This window comes from Ovis canadensis, chromosome 1, assembly GCF_042477335.2.
Source record: "Ovis canadensis isolate MfBH-ARS-UI-01 breed Bighorn chromosome 1, ARS-UI_OviCan_v2, whole genome shotgun sequence".
Lineage (NCBI taxonomy): Eukaryota > Metazoa > Chordata > Mammalia > Artiodactyla > Bovidae > Ovis > Ovis canadensis.
The window spans coordinates 169,071,194-169,095,361 of NC_091245.1; the positions used below are offsets into that span (position 1 = coordinate 169,071,194).

Here is a 24,168-nt window from a genome sequence, read left to right on the forward strand (position 1 = left end):
TATTATTAGAGTAAAAAAGATCATATAGATTAGAAAGGGCCAAATAATTATTAAGTGGTAATAAAAAGTAGAAGTTAGCCTCTCACCACTATATGATCTCAGACTAAATTACCAATGCAGTAAACTAAGCACAGTGTAACTAAGAAAATTATACAATCCTATTTTGGTCAATACTATCAACCAAGATTCCAAATGCTATCATAAGCCACTTAATGCCTATCTTCCTTCTCCTAGAACATTTATCCAAAGATTCTCAAGAGTAATATGAGCTTCTGAAGGGTCTAGGATAATTGTCTTTTGGAGGCACTGTAGTTTGCAGGATCTCAATTCCCCCACCAGGGATTAAACCTGGACTATGGCAGTAAATTAAATTATTTTTAATTAAAAAATTTAATTAAGAAATTAAAAGACGCTTGCTCCTTGGAAGAAAAGCTATAACCAACCTAGACAGCATTTTAAAAAGCAGAGACATTACTTTGCCAACAAAAGTCTGTGTAGTCAAAACCATGGTTTTTCCAGTAGTCATGTATGGATGTAAGAGTTGGACAATAAAGAAAGCTGAGCACCAAAGAACTATGGTGTTAGAGAAGACTCTTGAGAACCCTTGGACTACAAGGAGATCAAACCAGTCAATCCTAAAGGAAATCAGTCCTGCATATTCATTGGAAGGGCTGAAGCTGAAGCTCCAATCATTTGGCCACCTGATGCAAAGAACTGACTCACTGGAAAAGACCCTAATGCCAGGAAAGATTGAAGGCAGAAGGAGAAGGGGACGACAGAGGAAGAGTTGATTGGATGGCATCACTGACTCAATGGACATGAGTGAGCAAGCTTCGGGAGTTGGTGATCAACAGGGAAGCCGGGCACGCTGCAGTCCATGGGGTTGCAAAGAGTCAGACACAACTGAGCTGAACTGAACTGAACTGAATGGCAGTAAAAGCCCAGAATCCTAACTACGAAGCAACCAGGGAATTTCTAGGATGAAATCTCTTAAAATTTTTCGAGGTTTTACTTCTCAAAATTTTGAGGTAATCACTCTGAATTAACACTTTCTCTCTTTCATTTAGTGAAAAGAATCTCCTCAAAGGACCTTATTTTTTAATGCAAAGAAACATACAAAACTGGTGTAAAGAAGTCCTGAGGTCATCTGGTCCAGCTGTGAGAAAACAAGTAGCTAAACTAGGAATACAAACATCAGTTAAGTACAAACCCAAGATTGCTACCTATCTGAAATAAATCTCTTACTATTCCTCCCCCTGTTTTTTCCTGGCACAATGCTACTCAAAATGCAACATCCTCAGCTTGAAACACTGTCATCAACCTGGAGGCAATTGGAAATACAGAATTCAGGCTCCACACTGGATATATGGAATCAAAATCAACACTTAAAGAAAAATAAAAAATAAACAGGTAATCCAGATGAACGTTAAAGTTTGAAAAGGATCTTACAATAAGCATTCAAATACTCATTAACTTGTCATCTTAACGTTTCCCAATATAGCCATTCTATTCATTTTTCCTTTCTTTCTTTCATATTTCCTCCTTCCTTCTGCTATTCTTTTTTTCTGTTATTCCATTTCTTCAGGTTTTTTCCCTTGTTCCCTTTCTGAATTTCTATTTCTCTTCTGTGCTGTCCATATGCATGCCTGCCTGAATTGCTCTCTTCCTATCCTGTCATGTCTTATTCTAACCTACCTCCCCTCTTCTTTTACTACTTACTGGCTCTTTTTTTTTTTTTGTATGTCTTTTTTTTTTTAATTGAAATATAGTTGACTAATATAATGTTAGTTTCAGGTTATAACATAATGATTTGATATTTGCATATGTTATGAAATGATTACCATAATAAGTTTAATAACCATCTGTCTCCCTATAAAGTTATTATAATATTACTGACCATATTCCTTATATTGGAGATTATATTTCTGGGGCTTATTTATTTTAAATAAATTTACTTTGCCTTATTCACTTAATTTTGCCCAGCTCCCCATCACCCTCCTCTCTGGCAACTAGCTGCTTGTTCTCTTTATATATGAGTCGGCTTCCCTTTTGTTTTATTTTTAGATTCCACATACAAGTGAGATCACACAGTATTTGTTTTTGTCTGCCTCATTTGCTAAGCATAGTACCCACTAGATCCACCTATGTTGTCACAAATGGCAAGATTTCATTTTACAATGGTTGAGTAATATTCCATATATCTCGCATCTTCTTTACCCGTTCATCTATCAATAGACACTTAGGTTGTTGCTTCCACATATGTTTGCTTGGCTACTGTGAATAAAGAATGCTGCAGTGAATACTGGGGGTGCATGTGCTTTTTCAAAATAGTGGTTTGTTTTCTTAGAGTAAATATCCTGAAGTGAAATTTCTGGGTCACACAGTTCTATTTTTAATTTTTTGACCAACCTCCATACTATTTTCCATAGTGGCTGCATCAATTTACATTCTGAATGTATGCCAACAGTGCAAGAGGGTTTCCTTTTTTTCTGCATCCTTTTCAACACTTGGCTTCCCTAAGTGGCTCAAATGGTAAAGAATCTGCTTGTAATGCAGGATACTCAGGTCTGATCCCTGGGTCAGGAAGATCCCCTGCAGAAGGGAACGGCAACCCACTCCAGTATTCTTGCCTAGAGAATCTCATGGACAGAGGAGCTTGGCAAGCTACAGTCCATGGGGTTGCAAAAAAAGAATCAAACATGACTTGAGCAACTAACACTTTCCAACACTTGTTATTTGCTGTCATTTTGATGATGGCCATTCTGACCAGCATGAGGGGTATCTTGCTGTGGTTTGGATTTGCATTTCACACTGACAATCAGTGATGTTGAGTATCTTTTCATGTATCTGTATGTTTTCTTTGGAAAAATGTCTATTCAGGTCCTCTGCCTATTTTTTAATCAGGTTGTTTGTTTCATTGATGTTGAACTGTATGCATTCTTTATATATTTTGGATATGAACCCTTTATCAAATATATGATTTTCAAATATTTTTTCCCATGCTGTACACCTGAAATTAATATGTTGCATGTCATTTATATCTTTATTTTCAAGAAAGAATTTGAGAGGTAGCTCTGTTGCACAGATCTTTATCCATAGATTATAGCACTATCTTTTATGAAATTTTCTTTTGTACCACAGGTCTTTGTTTCTTCTAAATAGCTAATGTTATATTGTTCCATAATAACTTATTAAAATTTCCTAATTAAAAATATCAGGGGGTGTGTGTGTATACACACATATACACACACATATACATATTCTAATATATTACATATGCCTTATACATTCTTACTACTTATAGTAGCTTCCTAATCATTAAATGTATTATTATAACACATAGTTGTGGATTCTGTACATGGTGGAGTCCAACTAAAGTTACTTCAATGTCATCTTCAGTCTGGGGAAGGTTTCTTCTTCCCTAGTTCATTTCTGAAGTGCTATCTGTATATATTTTTCTTGCTCATTCTTTTCATAATTCATTCTCTAAAGAGACTGTTCTCTGTTGCTTATTATTTGTTCTCTTAGTGTTGGTTATTCTGAAAGGTTTTTATTTGGGAAGAGAATGAGAAACCTCAGTCTCCACAAATTACAGGTACATTTTCTAATCCACTTTGTACTTTATCTAATCCATTAGATAAAGTGTACTTTATCCATTCCATTAGATAAAGTGTACTTTATCCACTTTTTCTAATCCACAGGTACTTTATCTAATTCATTAGATAACAAATGGTATAAATGCTCTCTCTTAATCCCTATGCAAAGCCATTTACATGGTTGTGTGCAACACTAAAATTTCTCTTCATTCTTTACTTACAGTTTTTATTTTCATCCATTTTTATATATCAAAACTCTCACTATAAAAACTATTTTTCTTATCCCTTAATATTACTTGAAGTCATTAAAATAATATACCATTTTAAGTGTTACAAAATATTTTAACTCTATTGGAAGCTACTAAAATAGTGTTAGGTTGAAACACATTATTAATCTTACATTTATGCAAATTCTATAGTGGAAAGAAGTATGAAAAACTAGCTGCAGAAATACTTCAGAATTTTTGCTGACCAGTTATTTTATACTCCAAATTACAGTGAAAAGAGGTCATAAGACAATGATAGCTTACCTTGAAATGGGATCTTAATATACTTTGTTGTGAACTAAAGAAAAAACAAAAAAGCAAAACAGGAGTTACCACTTGAAATGTGTTACTATTCAAATTTTTCAAAAAAATTTTCTTCTTTAAACCACAAGTAGGCAATCAAAGTCTATGTACTAAAAGTCATAAATCTTTTCATCAATAAACTAAGAAGATATTTCACTGTAAAGACTTAGTTTTACAGAAGTTTAAGAACCCTGTGCAAGGAATTTAATTCTCAATATGCTCATTTATAAAACCAGTAAGACTATACGTAATATATTTTCAAAATGTTTCCAGAATATTTAAGGAAGAAATAAGATAAAGTCCAAAAGAACTGCCAAGAGACCTCAGAGTATCAGCGATTTTGGTTAATTAACTACAAAGCAGAATTTGATTCTTATCTTTGCTGACATTCCCAGCATTCATTTTTCTTTGTTTCATGTTATAAATTTCCTTCTGACTGAGGATTCAGCAAGGAATGACTGCTCATTCCACTACATCTGTGCCAAGACACTACATTTTCTCTAGGTATCTTTTATATATATATGATCTCCTTAATTGTTGATTTTATAATAAACTTTCAAGAGTTGTGGAGCACCTAAATTTTACATGTACCATCTAAAATAGAGGTCCCTTCAAGTTTGTCAAATTAATTCACGCCTATGGATTTGTTACTTGGTTAGGTTTCCCTTTTGATCAATACATTTATGAAACTGTTGACCAAAACAGGGATATAGTCTCTGAGCAGAAAACAAAATTTAAAATGGTCTTGGTACATGGGTACCTAAATTAACTACCAACAAAGTTCCAAATAAGTAGCAAACAATGTTTGGTGAAACCACAGGTTTACTATGACTTTTTTTTTTCTTTCCTAATTAAAAATTTTTTTCATGCTGTAGTTTCCCAAATATAAAACTCACATTTCATTGTGTAAGTTAGCTGCTAAAGCAAAATTTGAGCAAGAGGACAAACAGGGTTCAAATGTTGCCTCTCTTATCCCTACTACTTTTTTATAAACAGTAAGTAAGTAAACTTAGGCAACTTACTGAACCTCTCAGCTTTAGGTCAAAACCTTAATCAAGAGGAGCTATTATCATTAGACTCTAGCATCTGATTCAGTATGTTATCTAGTCTGATTTAGTCAAATACATCTTATTACTATGTCACTTTCATGTAACTGCTGTGTATTTCATGTATACACCCCTTGCTAAATTCTTTCTGACATGTTTCTCTGGGTCGTTAATCTCATAAAATATATCTTAGCAATTGTAAATAATGAGCTATAGAAAATGAATATAAGAGGAGTTTGCTATTAAGATTTTACAGTCATTACTATGAAATTATGAATTAGAAGTAGTGCATCTATATATCTGGCTGCTGCTTTCTACATTATTGTTTCATTCTCCCACCATAAGCAACCTTGTCCTATCAAAACTTTCAGCTTGGCAAGAATTACATACTCATTTTGCCTTTTTCAATAACTAAGTCAACATGCAACTTTCCCAAAGCCAAAGCCCTGTATGCAGCAAAAAACTGAATCCCTAGTTAAGAAATCAGAAAGATGTTTTTGTGGCAATAAGGTAATCCCAAGTTCCAAGAAATCATACCATGTCTATTTAAACTTAAATATAAAGCTGAACATAAGAGATTTCTCATAACTTCTAACAACAGCCAGTACAGTTTTTTTTAATATATACTTAATAAACATTTTTCCTATTATTAACAAAGTTAAGATCTAAAAAAATTAAATGTACAGCATCCTCTACTGCAGCATTCTCAACACTAAAAAAAAGGGGGGGGGGGAGGCAATAATAACTTACAATGTACCACTCTAAAATAATGGGTCTAACTTATAGAAGAGTTTCCCACTACAGGTATTTCTCTAGTGCAGCGCAACTGTAACTGTCATGACAGAGAACAATATCTCCAGTGTCCATAACAATACACAGCAGATACTCATTAAAGATCTGGAAAACGACTAAGTTTAATTCTCTAATATACTATCCCCTCCCAAAAAATAAGATGTTCTTTACCTTATAAGTTACATAGAGTATGATAAACTCTGAACAAGAATATATATTAAGTCTTTGGAAAAGCTTGAAATTTTTAAGACTTTTACCCTTTTCCTGTTTTATGTTAGTCATTATATTTTTCAACCTTAAAACTTCTTACAATCCCTCCATAGTAACATAACTGTTTTAATTTTTGAAGAATACCTCTCAACCTTTCTTCACACACATATATTTTACCTGCATATATTTACTTTAATTTACTAAACCACATTCCTGTAATCAGACATTTAAGATTTTTTGTTTTAATTAAAGTCTGCATTCCAATAGACATGAGAGAAATTTTTAAGACCTGCTTTATGACATCTTATTGAATATCTGCAGTCCTATATTACTTGTAATAGCAAAATACTGGGGACAACTGCAATGTCCAACAGTCAGGAATTCAGAACAATCCAATTATTCCAAAATAGGTAGGTGAATTAATTTAATGTGATTATGGTAAGTTAGAAAACAGTATGCAGAAATGGACTGCTCTGGTGGCACAGTGGTAAAGAATCTGCCTGCCAGTGCAGGAGATGCAAGTTCAGCCCCTGAGTCAGGAAGACTCCCTGGAGAAGGAAACAGCAACCCACTCCAGTATTCTTCCCTGTGAAATCCCATGGGCAGAGGAGTCTGGCAGGCTACAGTCCATGGGGTCACAAAAGAGTCAGTTAAACAACAATATATAATGCTACATCCTTTGGTTTTAAATATACACAGTTAATATCAAGAATACAGAATGATGTAGAGTTAATAGTAATTGTCTCTGGATAAGCAAGATTACAGGTGTTCTTCAAATTGTTCCTTTATTCATTTGTGGGCTTCCCTGGTGGCTCAGCTGGTAAAGATCTACCTGCAAGGCAAGAGACCTGGGTTTGATCCCTGGGTTGGAAAGATTCCCTGGAGAAAGGAAAGGCTGCCCACTACAGTATTCTGGCCTATAAAACTCCATGGACTGTTCAGTCCATGGGGTGGCAAAGAGTCGGACACGACTGGGCGATTTTCGCTTTATTTATTTGTAGTTTTTTGTTTGGTTTTGGTTTTTGCTCATAACAAGTCTACCTGAGTGTATAATAGCATAATTAATACATTAATTAATGAAAACCCACTGAGGAATATTTATGTTAAATTTTCCTCCCTTAGCTAATCAGTTACTATAACATATTTAGGTTACCCAATTTTTTGGCCATTACAAAGAACTCTGCAGAAAAAACTGGTCAAACCTGGATTTTAAATGAAAAAGCTAAAAAGTAAGGGGAAAAATTAAGAAAAAGTGAACAAAATTTCTTAAAGTAATTTTAAAAATCATCCTAGGCATAACAAAAGCATTAATACCTGAAAATTAGTGATCAGAGAAGATACATTTTAAACAGAATTGCTGTGATGTTTTCAATCAAAGCAATTTTAACTATAACATAAGCTACCATTATGGGTACTTCCCAGAATTTGTACATGGTTACTCTGTTGGGATAATAGAGTACACGGTACATGGTCACCAAGTAAACATCTACTCATACTTCATTTGATTTAATATGCTGTCCTCTCTGTGACATCTTCCCTTACTGCTCCAGCAAGAGGAAAGCAGAGATCATGTCTTTAACATTTTTATATTCCCTGCCCTATCTATAAGACAGTGAAATATTGCTAAGTCTTCTAGGAAAATACTTGAATTATAATTTGATATAGTCAATTCAACTAATTTTTATAAGTACCTATTTAAGTGTGAGCCATTTATGTAAAGTATAAAAGGGAGTAAAATATGTTTCTTTATCACAAGATGCTTAAACTCTAATAGAAAGATCTAGGCAAGAATACAAACAGAAACACAAAGAATAAATCATACAACAGATGTACAAATAAAGAGCTGTAAGTACAAAGTAAAAGGAGAAGTTAATTCTGGCTAAGAAGAAGAAATCAGGAAAGGTTTTCCAGAAGAGGAAGTATTTCAGATAAGCCTTAAAATATTTTAACAGGCAGAAAAAAAGTAGTGAGAAAATATAGAGAGCTGAGCAAAATCCAGTATGGCTTTCATATATAAAATATGAAGCATTAATATTGAAAAGAAAGTGGAAAAATAAGAGGAACTATTCCTGGATATCCTTAAAGTAACAAGTTTAGGAATTTGGAGAACTCTGATGCTGTTCAGACACTCAGCCGTCCGACTCTGCGACCCCACAGACTTCAGTGTGCATGCTTTCCTCTCCATCTCCCAGAGCTTACTCAAACTCATGTCCATTGAGTCGGTGATGCCATCCAACCATCTCTTCCTCTGTCATCCCCTTCTCCTCCTGTCTTCAATCTTTCCCAGCATTAGGGTCTTTTCTAATGAGTCAATTCTTTGCATCAGGGGGCCAAAGTACTGAAGCGTCAGCTTCAGCACCAATCCTTCCAATGAATATTCAGGATTGATTTCCTTTAGAATTAACTGGTTTGATCTTCTTGCAGTCCAAGGGACTCTCAAGAGTCCTCCAATACCACAGTTCACAAGCATCTGTTCTTTAGCACTCAGCCTTCAGCACTCAAATCCATACGTGACTACTGGAAAAAGCATAGTTTTGACTATGTGGACCTTTGTTGACAAAGCAATGTCTGGTTTTTAATATGCTGTCTAGGTTTGTCATAGCTTTTCTTCCAAGGAGCAAGCGTCTTTCTATTTCATGGCTGCAATCACCATCTGCAGTGATTTTGGAGCCCAATAAAATAAAGTCTGTCACTGTTTCCATTGTTTCCCCATCTATTTGCCATGAAGTGATGGGACCAGATGCCAGGATCTTAGTTTTTTTAAGGCTGAATTTTAAACCAGCTCTTTCCCTATCCTCTTTCACCTTCATCAAGAGGCTCTTTAATTCCTCTTCACTTTCTGCCATAAGGGTGGTACTATCTGCATATCTGAGGTTATTGATACTTCTCACAGCAATCTTGATTCCAATTTTGATTCCAGCAGCTTGAATCCAGAAGATTCTTGCTTCATCCAGCCAGTATTTCGCTGGAGAGCCTGGAGGGCTGCAGTCCATGGGGTCGCAAAGAGTCAGACACAACTGAGCAACCAAGCACAGCACTCTGCATATAAGTTAAATGAGCAGGGTGATAACATACAGCCTTGACATACTCCTTTCCCTATTTGGAACCAGTCTGTTGTTCCATGTTCAGTTCTAACTGTTGCTTCTTGACCTGCGTACAGATTTCTAGGGAGGCAGGTCAGGTGGTCTGGTATTTCCATCTCCTTAAGAATTTTCCGCAGTTTGTTGTGATCCACATAGTCAACGGCTTTAGCATTGTCAATAAAGCAGAAGTCGATGTTTCTCTGGAATTCTTTTGCTTTTTCTATGATCCAACAGATGTTGGCAATTTGATCTCTGGCTCCTCTGCCTTTTCTAAATCCAGCTTGAACATCTGGAAGTTCTCAGTTCACACACTGTTGAAGCCTAGCTTGGAGGATTTTGAGCATTGCTTTGCTAGTATGTAAAATTAAAGCAATTGTACAGTAACTTGAATAATTTTTGGCATTACCCTTCTTTGGGATTGGAATGAAAAATGACCTTTTCTAGTCCTGTGGTCACTGCTAAGTTTTCCAAATTTACAATAATTTAAACTCAGTTCATAATAATTTAAATTAATAAGATTCACTCTTTTTGCTATCAATTACACTCCAAAGAAATATTTACTTTACCATCAAGTAACTAAGTGTTAGAACCCAAAGCAAATCAGTGCTGCACATGATTCTTTTCATACATAATCTTCATTAGAGTAGTCAGATTAGAGACATGATTTTAGGGCATTCCTCTATGGTTTCAAGATTTCCTATTTAACGACATGTTTCAAAACAGATATAATAACATATTCAAAATGCCCTATATAAACTAATATCAATTCTATTTTCATTTGCACTAAAGAGGCAATATGAAAATTGAGCTTGCCCAAGAAGCAAAACTAAAGAAAAAATATATATACTTACTGTAACACAACCTTTAGAAGCTCCTTTTATTTTACCAATATAAACAGAAGTAAATACAAAATCCAGTTGTAGATCCATCTCATTCTTAGGTATAAGACAGGACATGTTTTCCATGACAGGACTATATGAACATAATTCAGATGAAGTCTAACAATGAAAAAATTATAAAATGCATGTAATGCTAAGTATTATATAAATGTTGACAATGATTTTTAAGTCATATACTTCTTTAAATTATCATTAATGAGTTTGTGAAGGATTTCACACTGTTTTTACTACCAAGAAATAGTTATCTAGATTTTTCCCTTAAAAAGTATGATATACTTTGATAAAATTACTCTAGTTGAATCCTAAATTAATTCCATAGGGCCTACAATGCAGAAATACATCCTTCTCTGTATCAAATTCATGATTTCAAATTCAGTATTCCCTAATGGGCTTTATTTATAACTCAATAAAAATAAATTAAGATTTATATAATGTTTAGTTTAACATGAGTTTTTAACTATCTCTTCTAGTCACCACAACAACCCCATAGGGCAAGTTATTTTTTTCTTTATGCATTTCATAAGTAGAGCTGATAGATGTTTGGACTGGTTAAGTGACTTGCTTAAGATAACACTGCTAGTAAGAAGCAAAACTAAGACAAATCACCTTTCTATCTGCAGGTCAAGGGATATTTCAAGCATATAAAATTGCTTCTATAAACCAAGATGATGCTCTTAGCTACTGCATTCTTAGTGCACAAGAAAGGATATAACTGCCTAAGAAACGCTGATACATCAAATCTATACGATTTACAATGTGCACTATGTCTCAAAAATCTCAAAAATCATTCCACTTCTGCTCAAAAAATTCACAACTCTGCTTTTAAGTTATAATGGACGACCAGGCAGTACCAACAGCAGCAATTTTCCACGATCTCTTCTGAGTTCTACAATGCTTTCAGATGACTTTTTCAACTCCATATTTGCGTAGCTGTTACACATTATGCTTCTTTAACCTTAACATTACTAATGACCAAATAAACCACTAGTAGAGCAATTATCAGAGAAGGCAGTGGCAACCCACTCTAGTACTCTTGCCTGGAAAATCCCATGGACGGAGGAGCCTGGTAGGCTACAGTCCACGGGGTCGCAAAGAGTCAGATACGACTGAGCGACTTCACTTTCACTTTTCACTTTCATGCACTGGAGAAGGAAATGGCAACCCACTCTAGTATTCTTGCCTGGAGAATCCCAGGGACGGGGGAGCCTGGTGGGCTGCTGTCTATGGGGTCACACAGAGTAAGACATGACTCAAGCAACTTAGCAGCAGCAGCAGAGCAATTATGCATGAGTATTCACTCTCCTACCTCTAGAAAATGTTGCTTAATCTTCACCTCAAACATGCACTCTACTCATTATTTTTAATCCAGCTCACAATGTCATTTATCTGCTTAACAGAATTTTTTTTTATCATTCTCACCTTTTATTGTTTACTGTACTCTTATTATCCCTTAAGCAAAAAAGAGGGAATCTAATCAACTACAGATGGTTCTAATTAGTCAAATAACTGTGTATTTTAAGTGATAAATGGAGAAGAGCAGTTATAAAAAAATCCTTATTAGGTCTCACAATTGGTAAAGACTAGCTGGCTTTTAAAAATAGTCAATCCATGTTTCTAACAACTTCATTTAAAACTGGAAACAAGGAAGGGTGCAGAAGTATATTCTGCCTTACAGATCTTGGTAGATCTCTGTTATTTGCTGCTTGGCTGTGATCATATGTTGTCAGCTCTACAAGGGATGTAATTTTCCTTTAACATGATCATTTCATACTGCACTGTCAATTTACATGCTGCCAAGGGAATTGCAATTCATTTAGAATTTTGAACGCATTATCAACACTGTTTTAATTACAAATACAGCTATGCTATCAAGTAGGCTGCTGGACCAGATGGGCAACAATTGCTACATTTTAACAAAAATTCAGAATACAACTGCTGGGGTGATTTCTGTATGAAGTAACAAATGCAACAGAAACACCCATGAAACAATAATCAGTCTATCAGACTGTTTTCATTGAACTGACCAAATTCTTCATCACATTCTACAGAATAACAGCCTTTGCATTATTCAAAAACAACTAACATAAATTAACCATAATTCTGCACTGGTAGTGACTGAGAATCATTTCTTTAAAACAGGAAAATCAGAAGCTGATAATATGAATGAATACTGACAATAAATAACTTGAACCTTACTTTAGAGCTATACTCTTCTAAGACGTATGTCAAAAACACCACTGGCTGACATTAAACCAACACACACTTCCACTTCTGTAAGAAGGAAGAGACAAAGGACTTATCAAACTGATAGGCTTGTGACACTTTTTTCTAAATGCTTTCATATGTTGTTTCATTTAATACTCAAAATAATCTTGAGAAATAGGTGTTATCACTCTTATTTAGTATATAAGGAAACAGACTTAAAGAAGTTAAGGGACTTGTCCAAATGGCAGATCCAAGATCTGAACACAGCTCTGTATAGCTCAAGAAGTCAGGTTCTTTCCTCTACATCACGCTTTTTTAATAGCATGTGAGGAAAAGGAACAATTCCAAGTAGCCCTTGTACTACAAAACTACACAAATTCCAGAAACCATTTCATTCTAGAAAATATTTTGATAAAGTACTTAAACGTCCAATGAGAACCCAAAAAGAGAATATTTGAGTCGGAATATTTAGACTGAAAAAATAAAAATGACCAAAAGAAAACTGATATTAAGCCTTTCACTTCAAAATAAAGACAATTATATGCTTCCCTCAAACTAACAAAAAAGTTGTCTCAGAATTCAAACTAAGAAATAGGCAATTTTTACATAATATTCTGTTTGATGAAACAAAAAAAAAGTCATTAGCCAATAGTGTATATTTCACTGTTAATCTGTGAGAAGACAGAAATAAATTACCTGTACAGACTCACAAGTAATCAATGGTAGTTCTGACACTACTGGTTCAGAAGTACTCTCACTTTCATGAGAAATGGCATCATCCTGCTTAGGCTGTAATTTAAGAATTTCTGAACTTTTATGTTCAGTGGGTCCTTCTTCATCACTAGAAACAACAACTAAAATGGAAAAATGTATTTTTTTAAATGTGTCACAATAATCACATATAAAAAGAGAATTTTCTAATTCACTCAATGTATCGTTAATAATTCCACAGAACTGCATAATCTAACTTTATTCATTTTAGAAAGTAGCCCATCATTCATTATCTGATTTATGCTAGTTGCATGCGATGTTTTCACATCAGTGCTATTACTTGGCAGTTATCTGCAACCTTACTCTCTGGAGGAAGAAGGTATTTTAAAATAGATAAAGCCATTGGGAGAACTTAGGAACAGATTCTAGTTCTAATAATATATTAACGCCATCATTCTAAATTGTACTTTAAGTCTTGTTACATTAGTTTCTTCTAGGAGGAGGAAATGGATGGCTAGGAAAAAATGTGGGAGACTAGTCACTAAATATCCTTTAGAACCTTTTCTGTACCGTGTGACTGTATCAAATACTTGAATATTAAAATCAAAATTAATGACAATAAATAAATAGCACTTAAACTCTCTGTACTTCAGCTTAATCAATCAAAATGACAATAATGGCCCTTAAAGATTTGTGCAAAAAAAAAAAAACTACTGATGAGATACTGATGAGTACACTAATAAAAAAAAATTACTTCTGCTTCCAAGTACTCCATTCCTTACATAAATCAATACTACAAAATTAATGACATCCCAAAACCCCAAGTCTTTTTTTCCCTGAAGGTAATATATTCCTGAATATATTTCCTGAAGGTAATATACACGGATGTAATAAATAACACAGTGCCTCAGCAAAATTTCTTTGACAGAAGAAATAACTAAACAGAGTAGAGAAAATTAATAGCTTTTACTATCCTCATGTTACTTACTTGGTTCAGCAGAGATAAATGATGGATTCCCTTCACTGTGTTCACTTAAAACAGGTTTTTCTATTGTGTTCAATTCATTCTCATCCTTCACAACTAGAGTAGAATTCCCCACAGTATCAGAGGAGATAGAGCTCTCAAAAGCTTCCATGGTTGAACATTCAGAGGTCATTTGAGGAGAAGCACTCAAAGCCAACTCCTGACCACAAAGTGAGGGTAGTTGACCAAAATCACTTTCTATGGATTCATGTGTAACTTCTTCAAACAGTTTTGGATCCTCATCATAGTTTTCACTTGACTTTTCCAACTCAGTGAATACTGCTGGGTCATTTTCTTGCTCTTTCTGAACATAAATAAATGTATATGAAAATCAGCATTTTTCAAATTTAGCTAACATGAAGAATCTTTTTTAAGTTTAAATTCCTATAAAGGTAAAAATACTACATCATTTCTATAATTATAGGAATAGAAAATTACACAATTACACTACATTACTCTTGTAAAAGTCTCTCAAGTATTAATATAAAGATATAAAGCTTGGTCTATCCAATCAGATGCCTAAATATTTTTTAAAAGAATGGGAAGGGGAAACACCCATATTTAAAAGTGGTTCAGAAGCCTCCCACAATCTAAGTCAACTTTAAATAAGAAAAAAATTTTTTACAGCTTTACTTTGCAAAACAGGCTATTTGACATTATGTGACTTTAGTTACAAGAGCAAAAAAATTAAAAACTTAGGATAACAACATGAAAAATTACGAAAATCCATCACTGCCTTCATATCTCTCAGCTCAGTTGCTCAGTCATGTCCGACTCTTTGCGACCCCATGGACTGCAGCACATCAGGCCCCCCTGTCCATCACTAACTCCTGGAGTCTACTCAAATACATGTTCATTGAGTCAGTGATGCCATCCAGCCATCTCATCCTCTGTCATTCCCTTCTCCTCCTGACCCCAATCCCTCCCAGCATCAGGGTCTTTTCCAATGAGTTGATTCTTCACATGAGGTGGCCAAAGTATTGGTGTTTCAGCTTCAGCATCAGTCCTTCCAATGAACACCCAGGACTAATCTCCTTTAGGATGGACTTGTTGGATTTCCTTGCAGTCCAAGGGACTCTCAAGAGTCTTCTCAAACACCACAGTTCAAAAACATCAATTCTTTGGTGCTCAGCTTTCTTCACAGTCCAACTCTCACATCCATACATGACCACTGGAAAAACCATAGCCTTGACTAGACAGACCTTTGTTGGCAAAGTAATGTCTCTGTTTTTCAATACACTATCTAGGTTGGTCATAACTTTGTTCCAAGGAGTAAATGTCTTTTAATTTCATGGCTGCAGTCACCATCTGCAGTGATTTTGGAGCCCAAAAAAATTAAGTCTGACACTGTTTCCACTGTTTCCCCATCTATTTCCCATGAAGTGATGGGACCAGATGCCATGATCTTTGTTTTCTGAATGTTGAGCTTTAAGTCAACTTTTTCACTCCTCTTTCACTTTCATCAAGAGGCTTTTGAGTTCCTCTTCACTTTCTGCCAAAAGTGTGGTGTCACCTGCATATCTGAGATTCTTGATATTTCTCCCAGCAATCTTGATTCCAGCTGTGCTTCTTCCAGTCCAGGGTTTTCTATGATGTACTTTGCATATAAGCTAAATGAGCAGGGTGACAATATACAGCCTTGATGTACTCCTTTTCCTCTTTGGAACCAGTCTGTTGTTCCTATCTCTTTTAGAATTTTCCACAGTTTATTGTGATCCACACAGTCAAAGGCTTTGGCATAGTCAATAAAGCAGAAATAGATGTTTTTCTGGAACTCTCTTGCTTTTTCCATGATCCAGCGGATGTTGGCAATTTGATCTCTGGTTCCTCTGCCTTTTCTAAAACCAGCTTGAATATCTGGACGTTCACGGTTCACATATTGCTGAAGTCTCACATCTCTATTACCATATAAATCTAAATCATGTTTATAATTATAACTGAAAGGCACTGCAAAGTCCTGAAATGCCTTGAATCAAAGGGCTCAAAAAGCTATCTCCAAAAAACAAAAAGCTATCTCCTTACACTTTTATTGTTAACTGTATACTAAGTTTTTGAAACTAAGTAATATATGCATTAAGTATTATAATTCCTCCAACAGATTTCCTAAACTCTGGAAAAAGAGAAGTCTATAGAAACTGGAAGTAAACTACTACTGATAAAATAGTCTGGTAATAATTTCACAGACAAGTGAAAAGCAACTGGCTAGACAGTATGACAATTATGTAGCTAAAAATAAGACAGAGAGAAGAAATAGCTCTGTAGGATATACAACAGACCACTAAGTAAAGGCTGGTATCAGAGGAGAAATAGTTTAAACTTTTTTACTTGTTCATAATACAGTTAGCCCTCTATATGTGCAGGTTCCACCAACTGTGGGTTCCACCAACTGCAAATGGAAAGTATTTCCAGAAAAATAATTCTAGGGATTTACAAAAGGCAAAACTTGAATTTGTCATACACAGGCCACTATTTACATGGCATTTACTTTTTTTCACATCCATTTACATAACATTTACAATGTATTAGTTGCAAGCAGTCCAGAGATGATTTAAAATGTACAGGAAGATGCAGATTACATGCAAATATTAAACCACTTAATATAAGAGATTTAATTTAAGCATCTATGGATTTGGTATATCCAAGGTCCTGGAACTAACACACTGTCGATACTCAGTGATGACTGTATTTGAAATTTGTTCCCATAACTGTATACTGCAAGAAAAGTAAAGCTGCATTTAAAGTATTAAAAAAAAATAAACAGAATCAAAAAATAGGCAAAGAAAAAAGCCTGAGGATAAAAACAGAAAGCTAATAGAACATTATTTGGTCACAGTCAATTCATTTTTATCATAGGACAAATTATTTCATATGACATCTAAATGCCTCTACTTACTGTCTGTTCTGCTGACTTATACAGAGAAGTAGGATTATGAGTACCAGGTAAATTACTTCTAAGCCTTTTCTTTCTCTTCCTGGAAATCATAGTGGGTTCCATTCTTGAAACAGAATTTGTATCATCCTTGTTTCCACTCCCCTCTTCAAGATGGTCACAGTCTCTACTTCCACTACTGAGGTCTAGAAACAAAAGAGACAGTTTTGGCCAAAAAGTACAAAAAGGATCCTCTTCAGAAGAGCTCAAAGAAAATCATCAAAATTGCTATACTACTCTCAGAGCTAGTTTTTTTAACTCCACTGTTAAATAAGCATACCAACATGGATAAATATAAAGACACATCTCATTTTAAACTGCATTCACAAAGCAAATGTTCATTGTACAAAAAATATGATATAAAGGAAATATATTAAAAGGTAGTATTAGTAACCAAAGCAAAGCAACCATACCATATTTTTCTTTTGCTATAATTGCATTTGACTATGATAAAGAAAAGTCTTAATAAAATTTTGAAAATTAGTGTCTTAAATGCTTTTTTAAAAATTTTTATTTTTACTTTATTTTACTTTACAATACTGTATTGGTTTTGCCATACATTGACATGAATCCACCATGGGTGTACATGCATTCCCAAACATGAACCCCCCTCCCACCTCCCTCCCCATAACATCTCTCTGGGTCATCCCCGTGCACCAGCCCCAAGCATCCTGTATCCTGCATTGAACATAGACTGGTGATTCGATTCTTACATGAAAGTATACATGTTTCAGTCTCATTCTCCCAAATCATCCCACCCTCTCCCTCTCCCTCTGAGTCCAAAAGTCCGCTCTATACATCTGTGTCTTTTTTGCTGTCTTGCATACAGGGTCATCATTGCCATCTTTCTAAATTCCATATATATGTGTTAATATACTGCATTGGTGTTTTTCTTTCTGGCTTACTTCACTCTGTATAATTGGCTCCAGTTTCATCCATCTCATCAGAACTGATTCAAATGTATTCTTTTTAACGGCTGAGTAATACTCCATTGTGTATATGTACCACAGCTTTCTTATCCATTCATCTGCTGATGGACATCTAGATTGTTTCCATGTCCTGGCTATTATAAACAGTGCTGCGATGAACATGGGGGTACAGGTGTCTCTTTCAATTCTGGTTTCCTCGGTGTGTATGCCTAGCAGCGGGCATATAAATGCTTTTTAAATTCACTGTCATTTTAGAAATCACAACTAACTTAGACACTGGTTTTCTTTTTTAAATGTAAGTTTTAATACATATATTTAGTAACTGAAAAGAGACAATAATTTGAAACAGCAGAGTACTGATCACTGCTCTCTTAAAAGAAGCCAAAATATCTCTCCTCAGCAGACAATTGTGGTATGTAACCGTTCATAAGGCAATCAATTACTTTCACAGTTTATTTCTTTTTTGAAAAAAAATCAAGACCTTTCATTTTAAATCTCCAATAAATCTATTACCCTACAGAAAAGGAGGGGCTTCCCTGGTTGGCTTAGATGGTAAAGAATCTGCCTGCAATGCAGCAGACCTGGGTGCAAGCCCTGAGATGGGCGATCCCTTGGAGAAGGAAATGGCTACATACTCCAGCATTCTTGCCTGGAAAATTCCAAGGACAGAGGAGCCTGGCAGAGTCCATGGGGTTGCAAAAAGTCAGATATGACTGAGTAACTAACATGTTACTACAGAAAAGGAGGTGCTACCTTTTTAAAGTCAACAAAGTATTATGAAATGTATTTCAAGTATTATCAAACATGCTTAGTATTTCAGTTATCAAATATATGTACTATACAAAAATATGTTCCAAAAGGTTCTACCTAAGGTTATCCTAACTAACTGAAGATTATCCTGAATTTTTTTGCTTTTGGAATTATATCATATGAGTACCAACTCAGATATTATACCATTTTATATAAGAGATTTCAGCATTTATGGATTTGGCATGTCCAGGGTGCTAGAATTCACACAAAGCAAGTCCCAAAGCAGCTTCCTTGAATTCATAAACTTAAACCTATGTAACACTGACTGTTCTGACCACTTCATTTATTCAACACTACACACCTTCTATTCAAATTACTCTTGCTCTTACTCTAGCTTTATAAACATCTAATGACTAATATTCATAATACTTCTTTTTCATTGCTTAAAAGGCAGGCATGGGGACAGGACTGAGGCCAAAAACTCAAACCATGAACAGTCTTCCAAATTCCAAAGACAACACTCTTAACTCTCTCCCCCAGAAAAATAAACCACCCCCAAGTGATCAACACAGTATTTTGAAAAGCGCAATAAACTCTATTTGCAATTCTATAAACTGTAATGGTTTCCTCTGTAAACTGTAAGCAACGAAGGACAGGGAAACCCAGCATGCTGCAGTCCATGGGGTTACAGAGTCGGCCATGACTGAGCAACTGAATAACAAAAACTATAAAGGTAGTCAAATATAATTTCTACATGTAATACTGGATCAAGCTATAATTTTGAAACATAAATACTACAGCAAAAGAAACTGATGCAGGATTAGCTCAAGATGGCAGAGTAGTTGGACAAGCACTCACCACCTCCTTTTGAAAACATCAAAATCACCACCGAACAACAATCAACAAAACAAATGCTCGAATCTACCAAAAAAGGATACCCAACATCCAAAGACAAAAAGGAGTTCTCAGTGAGATGGTAGGAGGGGCACAATCATAATAAACTCAAGTTTCATACCCACAAGATGACTCAAAAGGAGGAAAACAATTTAACCATAGAAGTGAAAATTCTGAGCCCCACATCAGGCTTCTGACCCTGGGGGTTCAGCAACGGAAGGAAAACTCCCCAGAGAATTTAACTATGAAGGCCAGTAGGGTTTGATCACTGGTTTTTCACAGGACTAGGTGAAATGGAGACTCCACTCTTAAAGTGCGCATACAAAGTCTGTGCAAACCAGAATTCAGTTCAGTTCAGTCGCTCAGTCGTGTCCGACTCTTTGCAACCGCATGAATTGCAGCACACCAGGCCTCCCTGTCCATCACCATCGCTGGGAGTTCACTCAGACTCACATCCATCGAGTCGGTGATGCCATCCAGCCATCTCATCCTGGGTCGTCCCCTTCTCCTCCTGCCCCCAATCTCTCCCAGCATCAGAGTCTTTTCCAATGAGTCAACTCTTCGCATGAGGTGTCCAAAGTACTGGAGCTTCAGCTTCAGCATCATTCCTTCCAAAGAAATCCCAGGGTTGATCTCCTTCAGAATGGACTGGTTGGATCTCCTTGCAGTCCAAGGGACCCTCAAGAGTCTTCTCCAACACCACAGTTCAAAAGCATCAATTCTTCGGTGCTCAGCCTTCTTCACACCATTTCTGTCCTTTATTGTGCCCATCTTTGCATGAAATGTTCCCTTGGTATCTCTAATTTTCTTGAAGAGATCTCTAGTCTTTCCCATTCTTTTGTTTTCCTCTATTTCTTTGCATAGATCACTGAGGAAGGCTTTCTTATCTCTCCTTGCTAGTCTCTGAAACTCTGCATTCAGATGGGTATAGCTTTCCTTTTCCCCTTTGCCTTTAGCTTCTCTTCTTTTCTCAGCTATTTGTAAGGCCTCCTCAGACAATCATTTTGCCTTTTTGTATTTCTTTTGCTTGGGGATGGTCTTGCTCATTGCTTCCTGTACAATGTCACAAACCTCTGTCCATAGTTCTTCAGGCATTCTGTCAGATCTAATCCCTTGAATCTATTTGTCACTTCCACTGTATAATCATAAGGGATTTGACTTAGGTCATACCTGAATGGTCCAGTGGTTTCGCTACTTTCTTCATTTATGTCTGAATTTTGCAATAAGGAGTTTATGATCTGAGCCATAGTCAGCTCCCAGTCTTGTTTTTGACTGTACAGAGCTTCTGCATCTTCGGCTACAAATAATAAAATCAATCTGATTTCAGTACTGACCATTTGGTGACATCCATGTGTAGAGTCATCTCTTGTGTTGTTGGAAGAGGGTGTTTGCTATGACCAGTGTGTTCTCTTGGCAAAACTCTGTTAGCCTTTTCCCTGCTTCATTTTATACTCCAAGGCCAAATTTGCCTGTTATTCCAGATATCTCTTGACTTCCTACTTTTGCATTCCAGTCCCCTACAATGAAAAGGAATCTTTTTTTGGTGTTAGTTCTAGAAGTTCTTGTAGGTCATCATAGAACCATTCAACTTCAGCTTCTTCAGCACTAGCAGTTGAGGCATAGACTTGGATTGTGTGTTAGTTGCTCAGTCATGTTTGACTCTTTGCAACTCCATGGATTGGGGCTCGCCAGGTCCCTCTATCCATGGGATTTTCCAGGCAAGAATACTAGAGTGGTTTGCCATTCCCTTCTCCAGAGGATCTTCCCAACCCATGGATCTAACCTGGGTCTCCCAATTTGTAGGCAAACTTTTTAACCATCTGAGCCACTAGAGAAGCCTCTAAATGAAGCATAGACTTGTATTACTGTGATATTGAATGGTTTGCCTTGGAAACGAACAGAGATCATTCTACATTTTTGAGACTGTGTCCAAGTACTGCATTTTGGACTCTTTTGTTGACTATGAGGGCTACTCCGTTTCTTCTAAGGGATTCTTGCCAGGAACAGTATGAAAAGGCAAAAAGATATGACACTGAAAGATGAACTCCCCAAGTTGGTAGGTGTCCAATATGCTACTGGAAAAGAGTGGAGAAATAACTCCAGAAAGAATAAAGAGATGGAGCCAAAGTAAAAACAAATCCCAGTTGTGAACGTGACTGGTGATGAAGTAAATTCCGATGCTGTGAAGAACAATATTGCATAGAACCTGGAATGTTAGGTCCATGAATCAAGGTAAATTGGAAGTGCTCAAACAAGATGGCGAGAGTGAACATCAACATTTCAGGAATCAGTGAACTAAAATGATCTGGAATGGGTGAATTTAATTCACATGATCATTGTATGCATTACTGTGGGCAAAAATCCCTTAGAAAAAATCAAAGAGGATATCAAACAAATACCTAAAGACAAATAAAAGCACAATGATCCAAAATCTATTGAGATGCAGCAAAAGCAGTTCTAAGAGAGAAGTTTATAGTAAGACAATCTTACCTCTGGAAGAAAAAATCTCAAATAAACAACCTAAGCTTACACCTAAAGTGACTAGAGAAAGAACAACAAGCAAAATCTAAAGTTAGTAGACAAAAAGAAATCATACAGACCAGAGTAGATGTAAGTGAAAGAGAGCCAAAGAAAACAACAGTAAAGATCAATGAAACTAAATGCTGCTGCTGCTGCTGCTGCTAAGTTGCTTCAGTCATGTCTGACTCTGTGCGACCCCACAGACGGCAATGCTAGTTCTTTGAAAATAAAATTAATAAACCTTTAGCCAGAGTTATTGAGATAAAAGACTCAAATCAATAAAATCAGAAATGAAAAAGAAGTTACAACTAATATCACAGAAATACAAAGGATCATAGCTGTATGCCAATAAAACAAGCTGGAAAAATTCTTGAAAGTGAAAATGAAGTTGCTCAGTCGTGTCCGACTCTTTGCAACTCCATGGACTGTAGCCTACCATGCTCCTCAGTCCATAAAATTCTCCAGGCAAGAGTACTGGAGTGGTTGCCATTTCCTTCTCCAGGAGATCCTCCCGACCCAGGGATCGAACCTGGATCTCCCGCAATCCAGGCAGACGCTTTAACCTCTGAGCCACCAGGGAAGGTACAATGTTTCAAGACTGAACCAGGAAGACAAAGAAAACATGAACAGACCAATTACAAGCATCAAAATTCAAACTATGACTTAAAAACTCCCAAAAAATAAAAGCACAAGACCAGATGGCTTCAGAATTGAGTTCTATCAAACACTGAGAAAAAAGCTAACACCTAGCCTTCTGAAACTGTTCCCCAAAACTGCAGAGGAAGGAAAACTCCCAAACAAATTCTGTCAAGCCACTATCATCCTGCTATCAAAACCAGAAAAAGACACCACAAAAAAAGAAAATTACAGGCCAATATCACTGATGAACAGTCACAGAAATCCTGAAAACTAGCAATCTAAATTCAAGGATACATTAAAGGCGCATGCACCATTATCCATTGGATTTATCCTAGGGATGCAAGGATTTTTCAAAATCCACAAATCAGTGTGCTACACCACATCAACAAACTGAAGAATAAAAGCCATATGATCATCCAAAAAGCTTTTCAAAAGAAAAGCTTTTGACAAAATTCAACACCCATTTATAATAAAAACTCTCCAGAAAGTGGGCAACTTAATAAAGGCCTACAAACCTACTGTTTGTAGAAACAAACCTACAGTTAACATCATACTCAGTAGTGAAAAGCTAAAAGCAGATTCTCTGAGATCGAAACAAGATGAGGATGTCCACTCTCACCACATTTATTCAACATAGTTTTGGAAGTCCTAGCTATAGCAATCAATCAGAGAAGAAAACGAAGTAAAAAGAATCCAAATTGGAAAAGAAATTAAATTGTCACTGTTTGCAGATGCATGATACTATACATAGAAAATTCTAAAGACACTACCGGGAAACTACTGCTGCTGCTCCTGCTGCTAAGTCGCTCCAGTCGTGTCCGACTCTGTGCGATCCCATAGATGGCAGCCCATCAGGCTCCCTCGTCCCTGGGATTCTCCAGGCAAGAACACTGGAGTGGGTTGCCATTTCCTTCTACAATGCATGAAAGTGAAAAGTGAAAGTGAAGTTGCTTAGTCGTGTCTGACTCTTAGCGACCCCACAGACTGCAGCCCACCAGGCTCCTCCATCCATGGGGTTTTCCAGCAAGAGTACTGGAGTGGGGTGCCATACTGGAGCTCATCAATTAATTTGGTAAAGCTGCTGGTTACAATTAATACATAGAAATCTACTGCATTACTATCACACACTAAAAATGAAAGATCAGAAAGAGAAATTAAGAAAACAATCCCATTTACCATCACATCAAAAAGAATAAAATACCTAGGAATAAACAAACCAAGACCTGTACTCCATAAACTGTTAAGACACTCATGAAAGAAATAAAAAATGACACAAACAAATGGAAATATATATCATGTACTTGGATTGAAAGAATCAATATTGTCAAAATGACTATACTACCAAAGGCAATCTACAGATTCAGTACAATCT

At 36.0% G+C, this 24,168-nt stretch overlaps 1 protein-coding gene across 16 annotated transcripts in view; it reads right to left on the reverse strand.

Moving 5' to 3' along the window:
- SENP7 (SUMO specific peptidase 7) overlaps window positions 1-24,168 on the reverse strand; it is a 163,362-nt gene that overhangs the window by 26,426 nt on the left and 112,768 nt on the right. For all 16 annotated transcript variants that reach the window (XM_069552042.1, XM_069551968.1, XM_069551958.1 and 13 more), the window contains 5 exons: window positions 17,029-17,210; window positions 14,100-14,439; window positions 13,097-13,254; window positions 10,148-10,294; window positions 4,127-4,160 (listed from right to left, as the gene is read on the reverse strand). In XM_069552042.1, coding sequence (XP_069408143.1) covers window positions 4,127-4,160; window positions 10,148-10,294; window positions 13,097-13,254; window positions 14,100-14,439; window positions 17,029-17,210 — 861 coding nt within the window. The remainder of the gene's footprint in view (window positions 1-4,126; window positions 4,161-10,147; window positions 10,295-13,096; window positions 13,255-14,099; window positions 14,440-17,028; window positions 17,211-24,168) is intronic.